Source organism: Hydra viridissima, unplaced genomic scaffold, assembly GCF_058129835.1.
Source record: "Hydra viridissima isolate aposymbiotic clone 2 unplaced genomic scaffold, HvirCarnegie_v1 scaffold_8, whole genome shotgun sequence".
In the NCBI taxonomy this organism is placed as follows: Eukaryota; Metazoa; Cnidaria; class Hydrozoa; order Anthoathecata; family Hydridae; genus Hydra; species Hydra viridissima.
Window position 1 is genome coordinate 4687451 of NW_028324307.1, and position 15795 is coordinate 4703245.

Below are 15795 nucleotides of genomic sequence, written 5' to 3' on the forward strand. Positions count from 1 at the left end.
TTGGCTTTATTTCTAGTAAGTAATAGGATTCTTGATATGATTTTGAATTTATCAATGAGTTTCTTCTTCGGCGGGAATTTTTCAACCTGAATGAGTGTATTACAAAAAATGTTGATAAACAGTGCGCACGGAAAGTTTATACGAAGGCAAATTTTTTATGATACCGGTCTAGTTTTTTGATGATAAAATTATCAAAGCAAAAAAAGTTTTAAAAATCCAGTACCTTTTTTTGCGCATGTGCGACACTTCCCTCTCTTCTATTGACAATTATTTACAGGTTTTCTGTCTGGGAACAATTAGCCATTAAGTTTAACCAAAATTTGTCGTTTTTGATTTATTTAACCTATCCGACTTCTTCTTCCTTTGAAAATGATATTTGTTATTAAATGTATGTTACCTTACTAAAGATATTTTCGTGAAGTGTTAAATAATTTTTGAAATGATCAATGCCAAATCTGATCTGGTAAAATTTTGACCAAAAGGGCAAGAAAAGTATCCCTGAGAGCGTTAATAATAAATAGTCGGTGTTTCAGAGGGCTGCGTACGAAACACATTTTAAAAAGTTCAAACAAACTGAGACTGTCGAAGATTCTCCAAGGTAGGCCTTTAAACTTAACTGAAAGAGACAAAAATGTCATTTTTCGTACGGTTCCATGAAATTCTCAGATAAGCAATTGCAATTAAACCAAAGAATTCAGTGCTTCCTTAAAGAATGTTACAATCGGTAGTGAGAAAGATATTTAAAATTAACAAAAAACCACTTTTGACAGTAAAAGACCGCCGAAAATGATTAAAATGGTGCCGAGAAAGAATCAACTCTGTTGATTAACGGTCTTGGGTAACTTTTAATGACAAGGCGAGTTTTGAAGAACTAAATTGCAAAAAAAATGGTGTATGTTAAAAGATGCAAACATGAGAAGTATTCATCTCGTTATATTATACCAGGGTCAAAAGAGTTGGAGGCTCGGCTGGAATATGGAGGTGTATTTCTCACAAAGGTCCAAGTCTCAGCAATATATATATATATATATATATATATATATATATATATATATATATATATATATATATATATATATAAAAGAAGAATCAATCAATATAGCTACAAAGATACTCTAGAAAAAAGTTTAAAACAGTCATCAACGTTGTTTTCTGGAAGAAGCTAAAATTGGATATTTTAACAGTAAACGGAAAACTTGCTAAACGAATAATAACTTTCAGTTGAAAACCTTAAACAAAATTTATCAGAGATTTTTGATTACCAAAGAATTATTGTATGAGATTGATTGAATCCATGCCTCGTCGCATCCAATAATGCATAAAAGCAAGAGGAGACTACATTAAATATTAATTTATCATTTTTTTATAAAGATTTTTTGAGTTATTTTTTTCGTTTAAATTCAGTTGCCAGTTTTTGTAAAACCAATTTAATAGTGATATCTCATTGTTGTGTTGACCACTTCGCTACAAATACATATTTGATTAATATAGTAAAGTCTTATATCTAATAGCTGAAAAACCCGACGCATTGCACCGGGAATTTCAGCTACCGTATACACTCACTCACACACACACACACACACACACACACACACACACACACACACACACACACACACACACACACACACACACACACACACACACACACACACACACACACACACACATAGATTTATAAAACTCGATTGAAAAATTTATTTTATTTTGTTAATTAAAGCTACTAGAGGTTACTTTAAAAAATTTTTTTTAGAATCTTTTGTTTTGACAATTTTTATATAAAAAAACTAGACTAATATCATAAAAAATTTGCCATCTTGTAAACTTTCTGGACACAAAAAGTTTATAAGATGGCAAATTTTTATATCAACTTTATTTGGTTGTGTTCTTTTAATAATTCATAATATTTATAACTGCCAATAATATTATTGTTGCTTTATCAATAATATATTAATAAAGCAACAATAATTTTTTGACTAATTTTGTTCGTTAAACATAACTAAATAATATTTGAAAACCAAATCAAATGCCTCTTTATCGTCTATGTTTACATCGTTTTGTTTATATCGTCTCATCAGGTTAGTATGTAAGGTACTTTTCATCATTAGCAACGACGAGAATTTAAAAAAACTATGACTTCTCGACGTAATGTCCGACGTTTAACATTTATTCTGCTTATTTTTCACTGTATTTTAATGCACTTTACGTTTGTAACATTTTAAGCCAAATTATTTTATATTTTCCTGAATATACATTTTTGACACGTTTAACTTTAAACCCAACTTTCTTTGGCTCATCCAACCCGGTTTTAAGCCAAAGTTTTAAATTTTGGCTGCTGTTTCTTGTCCGATTTCACTTGGCGAATTAGTGACCTTTTTTTTGACTTTCCGTTACATATTAGACTACTTTTTAAACATACTATTATGAGATAAATTGTTGATCTGTTAAATTGTTGATTTCTTTTATAGGCTTTTAAATATATTGTGGAGAGTTCACATCGCAAATGACCATATATTTCCATACTTCAAGGTTACTATGTAATGGGCATGGAGATTTTGCTTAGCGAATTGGAGAGTTTAATGAAAAGTTTAATTTGTTTTGTTACAGGAAACAAAACAAATTACTTTGTAACAAGGTTTTTATTTTGCTAATAGTTCTTTACTGTGTTAATAGCGCAGAAAAGCAATCATGAGTAATAGCCTCGTTTGATTAAAATTTCCCCCTTCCCTGGTGGGATTTAAGTACTTAAAAGGCTTTTTGTATCAAAATAGCAAGCTAAGAAGCCATTAAATCTGATTGTCATTTTTAACTCAGAGTAGGACCAATAAAAAAAAAAATAAGTTGAAAATATATTGATAAAATTAAATAATAGAAACTAGAATTGGATTTCATAAAAACTTTATTAAAAAAGATTGATTTATATAATCTCACTCAAAAAACGAAACTACGGTTAGTTAACTTATGGTTGTAGTACGGTTGTAGTTTACTGTACGGTTGTATGTAGAGAACAATTGGTCTTGAATTTGTTAAAAAGTTAAAAAAAAGAAAAAATCTGCTTTCTATTAAAATGTTAAAAGCGTTGGAAATGCGTACGTTGCCAACGTTAGTGCATTGATTACTACTAAGGGTCTGCGTCTCGGAATCGTTTCCTCGAAATGAACCGGGAAAAGCATAACGAGACGAGAAATGTCCCGGAAAAAACTGACGAATAAACTGTCCCGGAATAAAGTTATATACCGGAACAATAAATTTTCTTTCGGAGTTAAAAAATTGTGTCCCGAATATCATCGTCTTGTCTCGAATAAAAAAGTAACGAGACGCAGATGCTTAATTACTACGCACTTTAAATTTTTGTTGTTAAACACTCTTATAGGTGTACTCTATTGAGTTCTTTTTTGCGCGCCTTTTTTGAATGATTCTTTGATTTTCCTCGATTTTTAAAAATAATGGTACAATTTGAAAGACATTTTAAACTTTATATTTCAACAGCACACAGTTTTACATTTGGTTTTTACTTTAAAACTTGACTGGAAGACCTTTCACTTGAACGCATGCGATTTTCTTCTTGTTGTGATCTTTCAACTCGACTTTAAAGTTGTAGTTACCCTAATGATAAAAAAAAAAACAATTATCCGTATGTCATGGAAATTTCAGTTGTCATAGTTTCAACTACTTTTTTAATTGCCATGGGAAGATGGTGGCGATAGTGATGATGAATTACAGTAAGCTTTGATCATAAAAAAAAAGATTCCAAATAAATAAATAAAAAGATTCTACCGTTCCAATTTTCTGGACGACTGATGGAATTTCAGGGATTTGAACATTGACTTCATTAGTTGTAGTTCCAACTGGTGCTGGGCATGGGTATGGTAGCGAGTCTTTTCCTGATAATCTGAGTAACTCGTCGCATGTTAACTTATATTCGCTGAAAAATAAGACAACTTCTTGCTATATGATAAGGAGAAAAGCTTTTTTGAAGAAGAATATTTATCATACTGCTTAACTTAAAAGCTGTATTTATTTTCTTAATAAACTTGATTATAAGAAAGTGGAAAATACACACAAGTAAATATTAATGCAAAATTGAACCTACATCGTTTTATTTACTTTTCTTTAAGTCAAAATGACTTGAGTTTTTTTTAGTTGTCTCAATTTCGATTTATATATCTATCTATATATACATACATACATATATATATATATATATATATATATATATATATATATATATATATATATATACACATATATATATATATATATATATATATATATATATATATATATACATATATATATATATATATATATATATATATATATATATATATATATATATATATATATATATATATATATATATCCTTCAGTTGAAACAAAAAATTGAAATATTTAAAACAAGTGATGTACAACAACTAGTCATAACCCTTAGCTCGATACTAGACCCTTATCGTTCATGTAAGAGAAACCTAAAGCTAAAGAAATAAACATAGTTAACAATTTACCATGATCCAAGTTTGTTTATGCATGGAATTGGTACCCATAAGAAAGCAACTTTCTTTTCTAGAGTAACTTGAGCATACAATGGTTGGGCAAGTTGTTTGCTAACAGTCACACTGAATTTAGCTTTAAAAAAGTGTCCTTTTTTAAGATGTAGCTCGTCGGGAAAATGATCCACTTGCAAGTGCACATGAGGGTCATCTGAAAAGTCAAGCGAAATAAAAATGTTATCAAATTAGCGTTAATCATTTTACCATGGTATTTTTAAAAAATGTTATTAAAGGCTACGAGCTTAAAACCATTTATTTCTAAAGGCTAAAAACTTTTAAAATGTCTATGGTTGACCAATTGGCATAAAGAAAGTTTATTCTTACAAAAAAGCAACAACAAAAAAAAAATTAGAATTTTGAAAAATTTTAAGATTTACTGTGACAAGGCTCAAACTTGACTGCACTTTCAACAATTACAACAAGGGCAACCCAGCAAATAAACTTCATCATTTTTGCAGCTTGAAAGAGGACTTATTTCAATTGATTTTCTGCTACTCTTTATATAGCGGGTTCTTGCCATCTGTTGCTAGGTATGATACATCACCAGCTGTACTATCATTAGAACAATTGTTAAAACAATCGTGTTAATGATAGCACAATTGTTTTAACATTTATAGAGTGTGGACTAAAAAATTTAATTTTGTGCTGAGCTCAACGCTTTTATTTTATGTTTTTCATTCACCAAGAAGATTTCTAATTTAAGAAATTGTTGAAGTCTTGAGTAATGAGTGAGTAATCTGGCACTGGTGATCTAGGAACTAACTAAAAACCGTTAAAACGTATTTGAACAAAATCCTTTCAAAGTTTGAATAACTGGTCAAATTTTGTGATTTAGATTGAGAGCTGTCTAAATAAAAATTTTCTACCTATTTTCAAATCTAAAATACTTTCGGAGAAAAAAAATGTTGATTAATTACGCTAAGCTTCCGCTTTAACTGGTCGTTACAGAAACTGTGTTAAAATAATCATTTGTGGGCGTTTAAGAAATCACGAATTATTTTCGCTTATCTTTTAAACGACAAATAATTTTCCCTTACAAAACTTAACAATGTCCCACGTAAATAATTGTACTCTACCGAGTGTTGTAATCATACTTATCAAAAGATTACTTGATGTTTTGATTAATATAAAAAACTCATCAAGACTAGCATTATTTACCAGTTTTATTAATACGAATTAATAAATGATTAATTATTAGTGATTTAAAAAATCAGTTTACCTTATTAAGTGTTAATAAATAAGGCGGACCTTTAGGCACAAGAACATTTTTGTTAAAGATATCAAATAAAAGGATTTCTAAATGGAAAAGTTTCTGTTATTTAAAAACCATATTTTAGCTCAGATTCTATTAAAATATTTTTATTGCTTTTCCAAGCTTTTTTAAGGATGACAAATATACATTTTTAAAAATTTAATGCAATTTTTTTACTAACAAAATTTTCACAAATTTTTTTTACTAAATTGTTAATAATTCTTTTCAATTATAGATAATTATTGATTTTCCAAAATGTAATCGCACGCTGTCATTAAAGTTCCCGTAAAAATTTTGTCAAAAAAAGTTTGCCGACCATAGCGTAATCTTATTGACACAGACATCACACAATGGTTTTTTACACCATCTTTGTTTCCATAAGTTTCTTTCCAAATCTCACACAACAAGTTTTGTTCAGATAAAAAAAGAAAAACAAAAAAAATTAAAAAAAAAAAAAACTACAAATGCTGCAAGATATCAGGTCCATACGCAAAGTATAATTGTGGCTTGATAATAATATTATAATGGAAATCAAGCTCGACTATATGAAAGTATGACTGGCGGTTAACGAAAAAAACATCTCGTTTTTAACTTTTATTTTTATTTACATATAAATTAATAAATATCCTTTAAATAATATCTTTATCCCATCTCCAAACTTCGTAAGATTTTTTCTACAGTTACGGTTTTTTTTCTACGGTTACTGTTTTTGCGTCTCTGTAAGTGGCCGACGAAATAAGAGAATTTGAGGTTCTAAAGTATATTTGTTCATATTCAATTCTTTAATAAAAGAATTAAAAAACTAAATTTAATAAATTACTATATGATTTTTTTACCAAAACATAATCGCTTATGCTTTTTATTTTCCCAGAAGACTGTAGATTTTAAAAAAGCATTTTTCAGTAAAGTAAACAAAAATATTTCTTGATAACATTCAGTAAATTTAATTCATAAATTTTATATACTACTTAATTCTATAGAAGAATAAGAAGAAAAAAAGTGGGTGCGTGTGTCACGCACTTCAGAATAACCAAAAAAAACTAATTTTTCCAAAAATACAGCCAATCTGATAAAAGATGAATTTTTTTTAATACCTTGCTCGATCATGCTTAATCTTTGTAAATTGACCTTATTATGATTAAAGCTTTAAGCTTTTAGGTTTTTAATTAAAACTTTTGCGCCGGAAATTTTTTTGCTTCTATTTTGGCGGTTGAAATTTGTGTACGCCAGGAGGCGGGGTTAAGGGGTCAGGGGTCAGGGGTCGAAAATTTAGTGAAAATTTGAGTTTTTACAATTTCATAAGTAATCTTGATAATAAAAATATTTGGGTCTTGCAAATGTATTCTTAAAAATATAATCATAATAAGGTCAATTTACAAAGATTAAGTATAATCGAGTAAGGTATTAAAAAAATTCATATTTTATCATATTGGCTGTATTTTTGTAAATATTCATTTTTTTTGGCTATTCTGACGTGCGCGCGCGTGTGTGTGTATGTGGGGGTCTGAGTGGGGTGGGGGTGGGGAGGGTTGAGGATGGATGAGCCAGGAGCGGGTATGGTAGGCTAAGACAGAAGGGGAGGAGAGGGAGATTTTAAATTTTAAGCGGGTGCGTTGCAATATAACAGCATTTCTTAACCGTACCTGGTGCGTGGTACAAGTAATGTATCCATCCTCTTGACTGAGTTACGCCCAATTTTCGCCATTCGTCTTCCGTAAGCAAACGCTGTTTTGGCATATGACGTAATAATTCTTTCGGCAAAAGGACATGCCTATAAATACGACATAAGTATTCATAGTTTAGTTAACAATATCTATTACATATAAAACGTGTAATGATATTTATTAAAGTATTTTATTATCTTTTTGAAAAACTTTTAGTTACATAAGTTCTCAGATTTTATTCTTTCAAACACTTGCATAATAACGTATCACCTTTTTGCAACAATAATGACTTCAACTGAGATGTCATATAAAGTAGAATCTCAATAAAACGAACCCTCAAGAGCAATAAAAAATGATTTTTAATATGGAGAGTTCGATTTGTCCAAATTTTTTACAGGGAGTAGTGTCAGAGTAAAATGAAAGCAAGCAGAGTTTAGTTTTATCAAAAATGTTTGTTAAATCCAGTGTTCGTAATATTAAGATTTTTAGTGTGTATTTGAAAAACACTTCATTTAAAACTGTCGAAATAAAAAAAGCTATACTTTGTTTATTTAAATAACAAACCTGTATTCATATTCGTCGTCGCAATATTTGTCAGAATAAAATATCTGTGACATTTTCTTGATGCGTAGAATTTGATTATTTTAAAACAACATAATTTTTTTTTTATTACCTCGTACTCCTTAAAAACTGTATAAACATATTGAAAGAAGCCATTTAAGCCGATCGAATAGTAAACTCCCAAGGGTTTAATAAAGTTTAATAATAACAAAAAATATATTAGAATATGTCCAGTGGAGATTCCTTAAAAATTACAGTATTGATAGCTTTTTTTGTTAAATTATTTTAAGTATTAAGACACTTTAAAAAAAGTAAAACTTCTCAAGAGAGATTGTTTTCATTTTATATATGCTATGAAAGGTAGATTTATGAGCTATTTGGTTGTAAGTAACATTTTATAAATTGGCACATTTTAAAACGCGAATTAGTGTGTGAGGCATGTTTATGAGATATGCAATTATCAGAAGTCATCGCTACCTTTTTTTGTGTTCCATTTTTATAACCTTGTGTGGTACCAAATGACTTTGATTTTTAAAAAATAAAACCCTCATATTGGTTTTTTTGTTTAAAATGTAATATTGTATTTATGACGATGGCCAATTATATTTAAGGTAATTAAAGAGTAAAAAATACGAATGGAAGTTCTGGCTAGAAAAAGAGATCAACTTTATAGAAAAATATTTTCGTTTACAAAATAAACAGATTGCACATGTGAAAAAAAAGAAATTACGTTTTAAATATAAACCTATAGTAGGAAATACTGTAATTATCATCATTTTATTTTATCATATGTAAATAAAATTTTTTGTAATTGATAAAAGTTAGATTATAAGAAAGCCAGAAATCAGAGAACACTACAGTATTTAGTTGTTTTAGAAACTTTAAATCACTTCAAAATAAATAAACAAAAAAACAATCAAAAAAACAAGTGAGAAAAGTACACGAAGTTTTTTTTTTTTTTTAAAAAAAAATAAAGTATACACTAATAGACACGTGGGAGTGCATGCTTTGCACATACAGTTAAATCTAAATTGTTCATAACTTCAAATAAAACAAAACTCTAGGTAAAAAAACTATAAGGGAAGGTTAAAAATAACCTCCTGCGAACATTTGCCGATGACGTTTAAAATAAAAAAGATTTTTGAAACTCTTATACATAAATTAATATAAAAAATATTTATTTTTTAGCTGCAAAGAAATTAACTGCTAAATTTAACTAAAAATGTTTTAAGTTATTTAACTATATTTATTAGAATATGATTAAAGTTCAGATTAAGTAAAAGTTCTTTTCAAATAAAAATTATATTTAAAAAAAAAAAAAAAAAAATTCCTTAACACTTAGTAAAGCCGGTTTACATTTTATTTCATGCTAAAATTTGAAGAATTTCGTACACATTGTAGTTTACAAAATAAAGGACTGGAAACTAAATGTAGATTGCGTAAGTTAAAATTAATCACGTATCAAAATCGTATCTAGTGCTTTAGAACCTAAGTTGGTTGAACGCTTGAGTGAGTGCTTGACGCGAGCTAATGCGCACTAAATGTCTACCTCATCGGGATCTAACATATATACAATCCAAAATAATAATCAAAATAAAATACAACACTTACAACTATGTTTAGTTTAATGGCAATAAAAATAATAGAATAAAAGCCCATGATGGTGTCAAGGTATTTTTTAATTTGGGTATCTAACAGCCTTTATTTTTTAAATTTCTACGCATGAGAGTGTTTAGTTTCTTTGCATGCTGTGTGATTATTGAATTAACCTGGTTATGAAATTACTGAGGTTTTTGCAAAAAGTGTTTGTATTTATCGTGCAATCGCTGATGCAAAATATACAAAAGTATTCTTAAAATGATGACCTTGGTTCCAAAGTTTTTCCTCCAAATAGATACTCTAAAAAGTGGATTTAGTCTGTGAACAATTTCCTTTATATCAACGAAACCTTGGTCATATATACGACGGAAACCTTGGTCATATTTACGACGAAAACCTTTTGATTGACGAACAACTAATTAACGGATACTCCAAATATTAGGAAAATTTTTTTTTACACGAAACGAGCCATTTTTTTTCTTAAAAAAATCTTAAAAAGCAATATCGTGCAATATTTCTTTGCTTTTAAATTACAAAGTGTGAAATTGTTTCAAAAAAAAAAAAAAAAAAAATAGAAAAAAAAGAAATTAGATGGTCTCTGAATCAATGCAAGTTTTACGTTCTATAAAGAAATCTTCATTTTAAAAAGTTACGCGATGCTTTTTTTATATTTTTCAATATTGCGCGATATTCTTTAATATTTTGCATATTAGAAGTAAGTCAGTTATAGCTTTTACAATCAAAGTGAAACTTTACCACTGCAAAAAAACTTACTGCGGAATTCTGTCTACCACGAGACACATTTTTGATTTTCCTGAAAAATTTATAAATAAATTTCTCTATATGAGGAAAAAAAAAAATGTTTTCATGTTTGTAAAAAAAAAAAAAAATCTATCGGTTAATTTTTTGGTTAAGTTTAGGAGTCCCACAATTTTTTTCCCTATGGCACCTCAAACCCGTAATTCTGACCGCTCTTCAATTTATTTACCCTGAAAAATCTCAATAAGCATTACTTAATGATTAATATTTAAAGATGAACAAGGTGGCCTTCATAACGATCTGTTGTATGGTGTTTTTTTTGATGAACCAACCGATTTTACCGAGAGAGTTGTTTGCTAGGTAACAACACAGCTCATGTGAAATGCGTTTTTGACTCCTGAGTTCAAGTTACAATATTTTGAGGAATCTTAGGATGTTATTTTGATTGAAAAATTTTTTTGTGGTTGAAGAAAAAATTTTGAGGAGTTCACGAGTTGCTTAAATCTTTTATTAAAAAACACTAAAATCTCCAGATAAATTCACAAGTAAAATCAAATGATCTCCATAGTAACGTTTTCAATATTTAAAAATATTGAATGTCATACAAAATATTGCTGCACTTGGGAATCTTTAATTCCATTGTGCAGCAATATTTTTTTTTCCACCCATGCAATGCATATGGGCGGAATATTGCAGCACAAAAGAGTTAAAAGTTTCATTAATGATTTACGAGACTCGGTGAGATTAATAATTCATGTATTACACGGCTAATTATGTAATTTATCTATTACACGGCTGAATGGAAGCTTTCAGATTAATTTATTTGTCAGAGGAAATTGATACTTGACAAAGAAACCGTTTAAAAATCTGAAAGAAATGCTTCACACTAAATAAACTAAAACAGTATTATGAGATTTCAGAGAACTTTGTGTTGTAGCTTTTTTTTTTATATCCTCATCAAATAGTTCAGAACTATGAAGATGAAGCAAATACAATGTGTTTACCTGTTTTTGTTTCATCTTCTTTTATGTTATTTTTCTTAATCTATCAATCCTCTATTTATCTACTCAATATACTATTTATTACATCAATATTTTATTTAACTATTTTATGAATATTCTATTAATCATTCTATCAATGGGATCCTATTGATAGAATGATCCCATTTATAGAATGATTTATAGAATATTCATAATTAAATCCCATAACCCTAGTTAGTGTTTCGTTGTTTTATACCAACTGGTTCTGTGTAATAATAGCACTCTGACTTATTAACATTATGCGAGTACTTTTCTTTGCGGCCAAAATTTCTTTTTTAAACTCTAGTAATAAGGATCTTTTTTCTTTAAATGATACTATCATCAATAATAAGTTTTCAACTTTAAATTACAAAAAAAAAATATCTGCTTTTCTCTTTTGGTCCTTTATCTCACGTTTTCAACAATAAAGCTACCCCTGTATGTCCTTTATGACTGTTACTCGTCTTCCCCACTTCTAACTCTTTCGTAACCTCCTCTTACCCACTGGATAAGACATCCGTAAAACGTCGTGAGGATACCCATGCTCAGCGGGTAATTTGGTTCTTAATTTGTCCTTTGTAAACTTCTTCCTCCCTTCTCTTGCTTTTACATGCTTTTTACTTTTTAAATTAGATTTTTTGTTTTGCGGCTTAGCGTCTTTTCATTTTCACTTGTTAGTGCATAAAATATTAATGAGTGATTTTGGATGGTTAGGTTACTACAAGATGGTATTTTGCTTAGCTTTCCGATTAGAAATAGCTCCCTCACAATATGTGAAATCTGGGTTGGGTTTGGTATTTCGGTATTCAAAAATAAAACACGGTCAAAATTTTTTTGATTTTCATAGAAATAGGTTCTAAGTTAATTGATCTTTTATTCGTGTTATTTTACAAATCACTTAAGTTTTACATTAAATAAATATAAGTAGTAAGGGTCTGCGTATCGTTTCACTTTCGTATCGTCATCATTCCGATATGATGGCGAAAAAAAAAATGTCATCGGAATAATTACGACAAAAAACGGTAAAAAAATTTTATTCGGTATTGTAGTTAGTTTGAATCTCGGTATATACCGGAGCTCTTATCAATCCGATAACTTTTTTTTCCCGCTATCATATCGGAATGGAAACGATACGGAAATGAAACGATACGCAGACCCTTAATAAATAGGTCTAAGTAAATTCAAAAAAAAAAAATTGTTGTCAAGGTAATCGCGCACGTGGAATAATGAACATAAAAGCATTCATGCAAAATTTATGCAAGCAAAGTAACTGATTTTTTCTGCTTGCATAACACTTCTAGGTATCGGATAAGTTTAACTTAAAGGGTATTTTTTACTATCAGCCAACTTATTAAAATAAATTTAAGAGTTTTTAAATTAAAAAAGCTTAACTAGCACTTAAGTATTAAAGTAAGTAAACGTTTAAAAAAATGTGGAAATTTAAATTAAAAAAAAAAAAATCAGATTAAACTTGCTTGTTATAACAGATTTTTACAAGAAAGAAAGAAAGTTTCAGTCTCGGTTTAATTTAAATAGCCTCAGTTTTTCTCAACTAGCTTCTGTTATATTAAAAGTCCAAAAAATTCATTTTTGGATTTTTTTTTAGTAACCAAATATTTGTTGTTGTTGTTGTTGTTGTTGTTGTTGTTGTTGTTGTTGTTGTTGTTGTTGTTGTTTCTTTTATACTACAAAAATCTTTCTAAGATTCTTATGAATATTTTTTGTTTTTCTATATTTTTATTTTCAATAATCATTATCTTATTCTTTTTAGGTTTAAAAGTATTTTAGTGACTCTCTTATTGTTCAATATATCCTACACAAATTGCAAGATTTACAAGAATGATAAATTTGTTATAAACACAACATTTGAACACTCTGATGTTGATCTTGACAATTTTGATAAGAGATATGAAACAGAAAAAGTCTTTCCAGATTCATCGCCTAAATCTTCCTCTAGTTCATTTGTTCTTCATAATGGCAAAGAAATTTTTTATTTTGACTCTGATGGAGATTTTGATAACTTTGATAGTGGATCAAGGGATTTTTTGCGCTCCAATATACCTAAAAGTATGCTTAAAAGCCATGCAACCTTATCTGCAATAAATGATAAAGTTCAAAAAGAATTCCTTATGACAGCTCAGGATCCAGTTGGAATGGAGTTAGGCTCAAAGGAAATGGACCCAGATTACTTTTCAAATAAATTATCAAGTGATAAGAAAAGGGGTTTTTCTAATCACAGTAGTAAAAATACAGGATCAGAAAATAGAAAAGTTGCAGAGGCATTTATTAGTAGCCATGATTCTGAGGTTTCTAAATACTTGTATTTGAATCTTTCAATTTTGATTGAGAATATTGTAGTTGCATACAATAAATGAAAATATAAAATATAAATATTTTAACAAAAAAACATTAACATATATAAATCTATAATAGTAAGTATAGAGTATATCAACAGTAGATATAAAAAATTATATTATATAAATATTTTTTATATCTCTAAATATTTATATGATATAAGTCATTTCATATTTTCTTTTAACTAATTATACATATTTGTGCTTTTTAATTCTTTTTACTAATCTTACAGCCATCGTTTGATGATGATGAGAATGAAGAATCATTTGATAATGATGAAGTAGAGGATGAAAATGAAGCACTTGCAGAATCAGGTATGCATAAGCATTTGATTACTAAGTTTGATTATTAGTTATTTTTAAAGAATTCACAATTTTATAAGTAATTCCTTCTTTTGGAGATTCAAATGTTAGTCAAGAAGAAGAAGAACGAGATCTTGAAGCAGAAGAGTCAAGCTATACTTATGAAGACTCAAATCAAAGTGATGATGCTAATGAGGATGTTCTTGATCAAGATTTAGAAAACGAATTTGAAAAACTGAATGTACAAAGCAAAGGTAAGACTATAGAATATTTTATTCATTTTCTGTTTGTCAATAAGCTATATTTTTGTAGCATGTTTAAAACTTTTATGGTCTTTTTTTCTCTAACAGAATTCTCAAATAGTCTGAAAGAAGATTTAATTGGAAAGAGCAGGCAGTTTGAAGGTAGATTTGGTTTTTATGCTTTTTAATGTAAAAGATAAAAATATTTAGAGTAATAGAGTAGATTGTTAAATTTAGATTATTATGAACCCAAAAATTTGTTGGAGTTTAAGATAAAAGTTTGATTATTTTTTGATTGCAACTTATTTTTCATTAACACTTTGGTTTTACATTGAAACTGAACAGTTTTTCAAAAAACAGTTTGTTTTTTTTCATTTAAAAATATAAGAAGAAGTTAGAAATAAGTATAAAAATAAAAGATTGTTAACTCTTTAGGGTCTAATCAGATGAAAGGTGGCCCTGTTGGCACCAGTCAAATGGGTGGAGAAGGTGGAATGAGTGGAGTGGGTGGAGTGGGTGGAATCGGTGGAGGGGGTGGATTGGGTGGAGCTGCTCAATCAGGCAGGGCAGGAGGAACCAGTGGAATAAATGAAGCAGCAGGAGCAAATGGAGCAGGTGGAGCAAGTAGAATAGGATTAGCAATCGGAACAACTGGAGTGGCTGCAGCAGCAAATAAAACAATTGCTGCTGTAGGAAATGCAATATTGGGAGCTTCAAAACAACAATTATCAACTCAAGGTGTTTTAATAAATCCTGAAATGGTAAGTATTGGTGGAAAAATGGTAAAGATTTCTGCAAGTGCACAAGTTCCTTCTCCTAAATTAAACCTAGCTGTTCAGTTACAAAAATGGGATTGGAGAGTTTTTGCTGCAGGCTTTAAATATGAGTGTAAGTTAAAAGTATGAGCATTTACTCTGTTTTTTTGCTGTAAAAGAGAAAGGGGAGACTGGAAAACCCTGATACCATCTTTAGTATTTTGGTCAAAACATTTGTTTAAAAAAATTTGATCAAAACATTTGTTTAAAAATATTTGGTCAAAACATTTGTTTTTCAAGATAACATTGACTGAAGTGTTGCTATTGGTGTTTAAAACTTAATCAAATAAAAAGTAAATTATTCAGACAATGTCAAGATTTGTAATTTAAAAAAAATAATTTCATTATACATTTAAAGAGGAGATTCAAAAGTTTAAGAAAAAATTTTTTTTCACTGGTTTTTACAAATTCTTGCTAAAATTTCTTCTCTCTGACTTTTTTTCTCTTGGAGTAAAGCTCTTGTTTGACATTTCTTTCTACTTTTTCTTTTAATATATTTGTTTTGTGGAGCTTCTGGATGGAATCATATATCAAGAAGAATTTATTGGCTCTACAAACCTATACTTTTTAAAGCAGAAGGCTGAGAATCCAGGTTAATATTTTTAGATTTTACAGAGCTAATGGAAAAAGAATGACTACCTTGGTCATGAAATAAATTAGATTGTGGTAAATATGAT

The 15795-nt window shown here is 28.8% G+C and overlaps 3 protein-coding genes across 4 annotated transcripts in view; 1 reads left to right on the forward strand and 2 right to left on the reverse strand.

Moving 5' to 3' along the window:
* Nucleotides 1–3455: 3455 nt before the first annotated feature.
* LOC145187162 (ganglioside GM2 activator-like) lies at nt 3456–5087 on the reverse strand. Its single transcript, XM_090096699.1, has 4 exons — nt 4928–5087; nt 4506–4701; nt 3778–3925; nt 3456–3606 (listed from the first exon to the last, which is right to left on the reverse strand). Exons 1-4 carry the CDS (start codon nt 4998–5000, stop codon nt 3517–3519), a joined length of 507 nt encoding a protein of 168 aa, XP_089952825.1. The 5' UTR covers nt 5001–5087; the 3' UTR covers nt 3456–3516.
* A 1313-nt stretch (nt 5088–6400) lies between these two features.
* Nucleotides 6401–8187, reverse strand: LOC149884687 (cyclin-dependent kinases regulatory subunit-like). The gene is made up of 3 exons (XM_090096507.1): nt 8031–8187; nt 7446–7573; nt 6401–6555 (listed from the first exon to the last, which is right to left on the reverse strand). Exons 1-3 carry the CDS (start codon nt 8081–8083, stop codon nt 6503–6505), a joined length of 234 nt encoding a protein of 77 aa, XP_089952633.1. The 5' UTR covers nt 8084–8187; the 3' UTR covers nt 6401–6502.
* A 1375-nt stretch (nt 8188–9562) lies between these two features.
* Nucleotides 9563–15795, forward strand: part of LOC145186642 (uncharacterized) — a 39825-nt gene continuing 33592 nt past the window's right edge. Inside the window, exons 1-6 of one of the 2 annotated variants that reach the window (XM_090095355.1) lie at nt 9563–9698; nt 13176–13710; nt 13992–14073; nt 14160–14315; nt 14412–14465; nt 14739–15191. In XM_090095355.1, coding sequence (XP_089951481.1) covers nt 9685–9698; nt 13176–13710; nt 13992–14073; nt 14160–14315; nt 14412–14465; nt 14739–15191 — 1294 coding nt within the window. In that variant the 5' untranslated portion in view covers nt 9563–9684. Of the gene's footprint in view, nt 9699–13175; nt 13711–13991; nt 14074–14159; nt 14316–14411; nt 14466–14738; nt 15192–15219; nt 15711–15795 lie in introns of those variants that run through there. The other variant, XM_090095357.1, reaches the window with a different exon arrangement.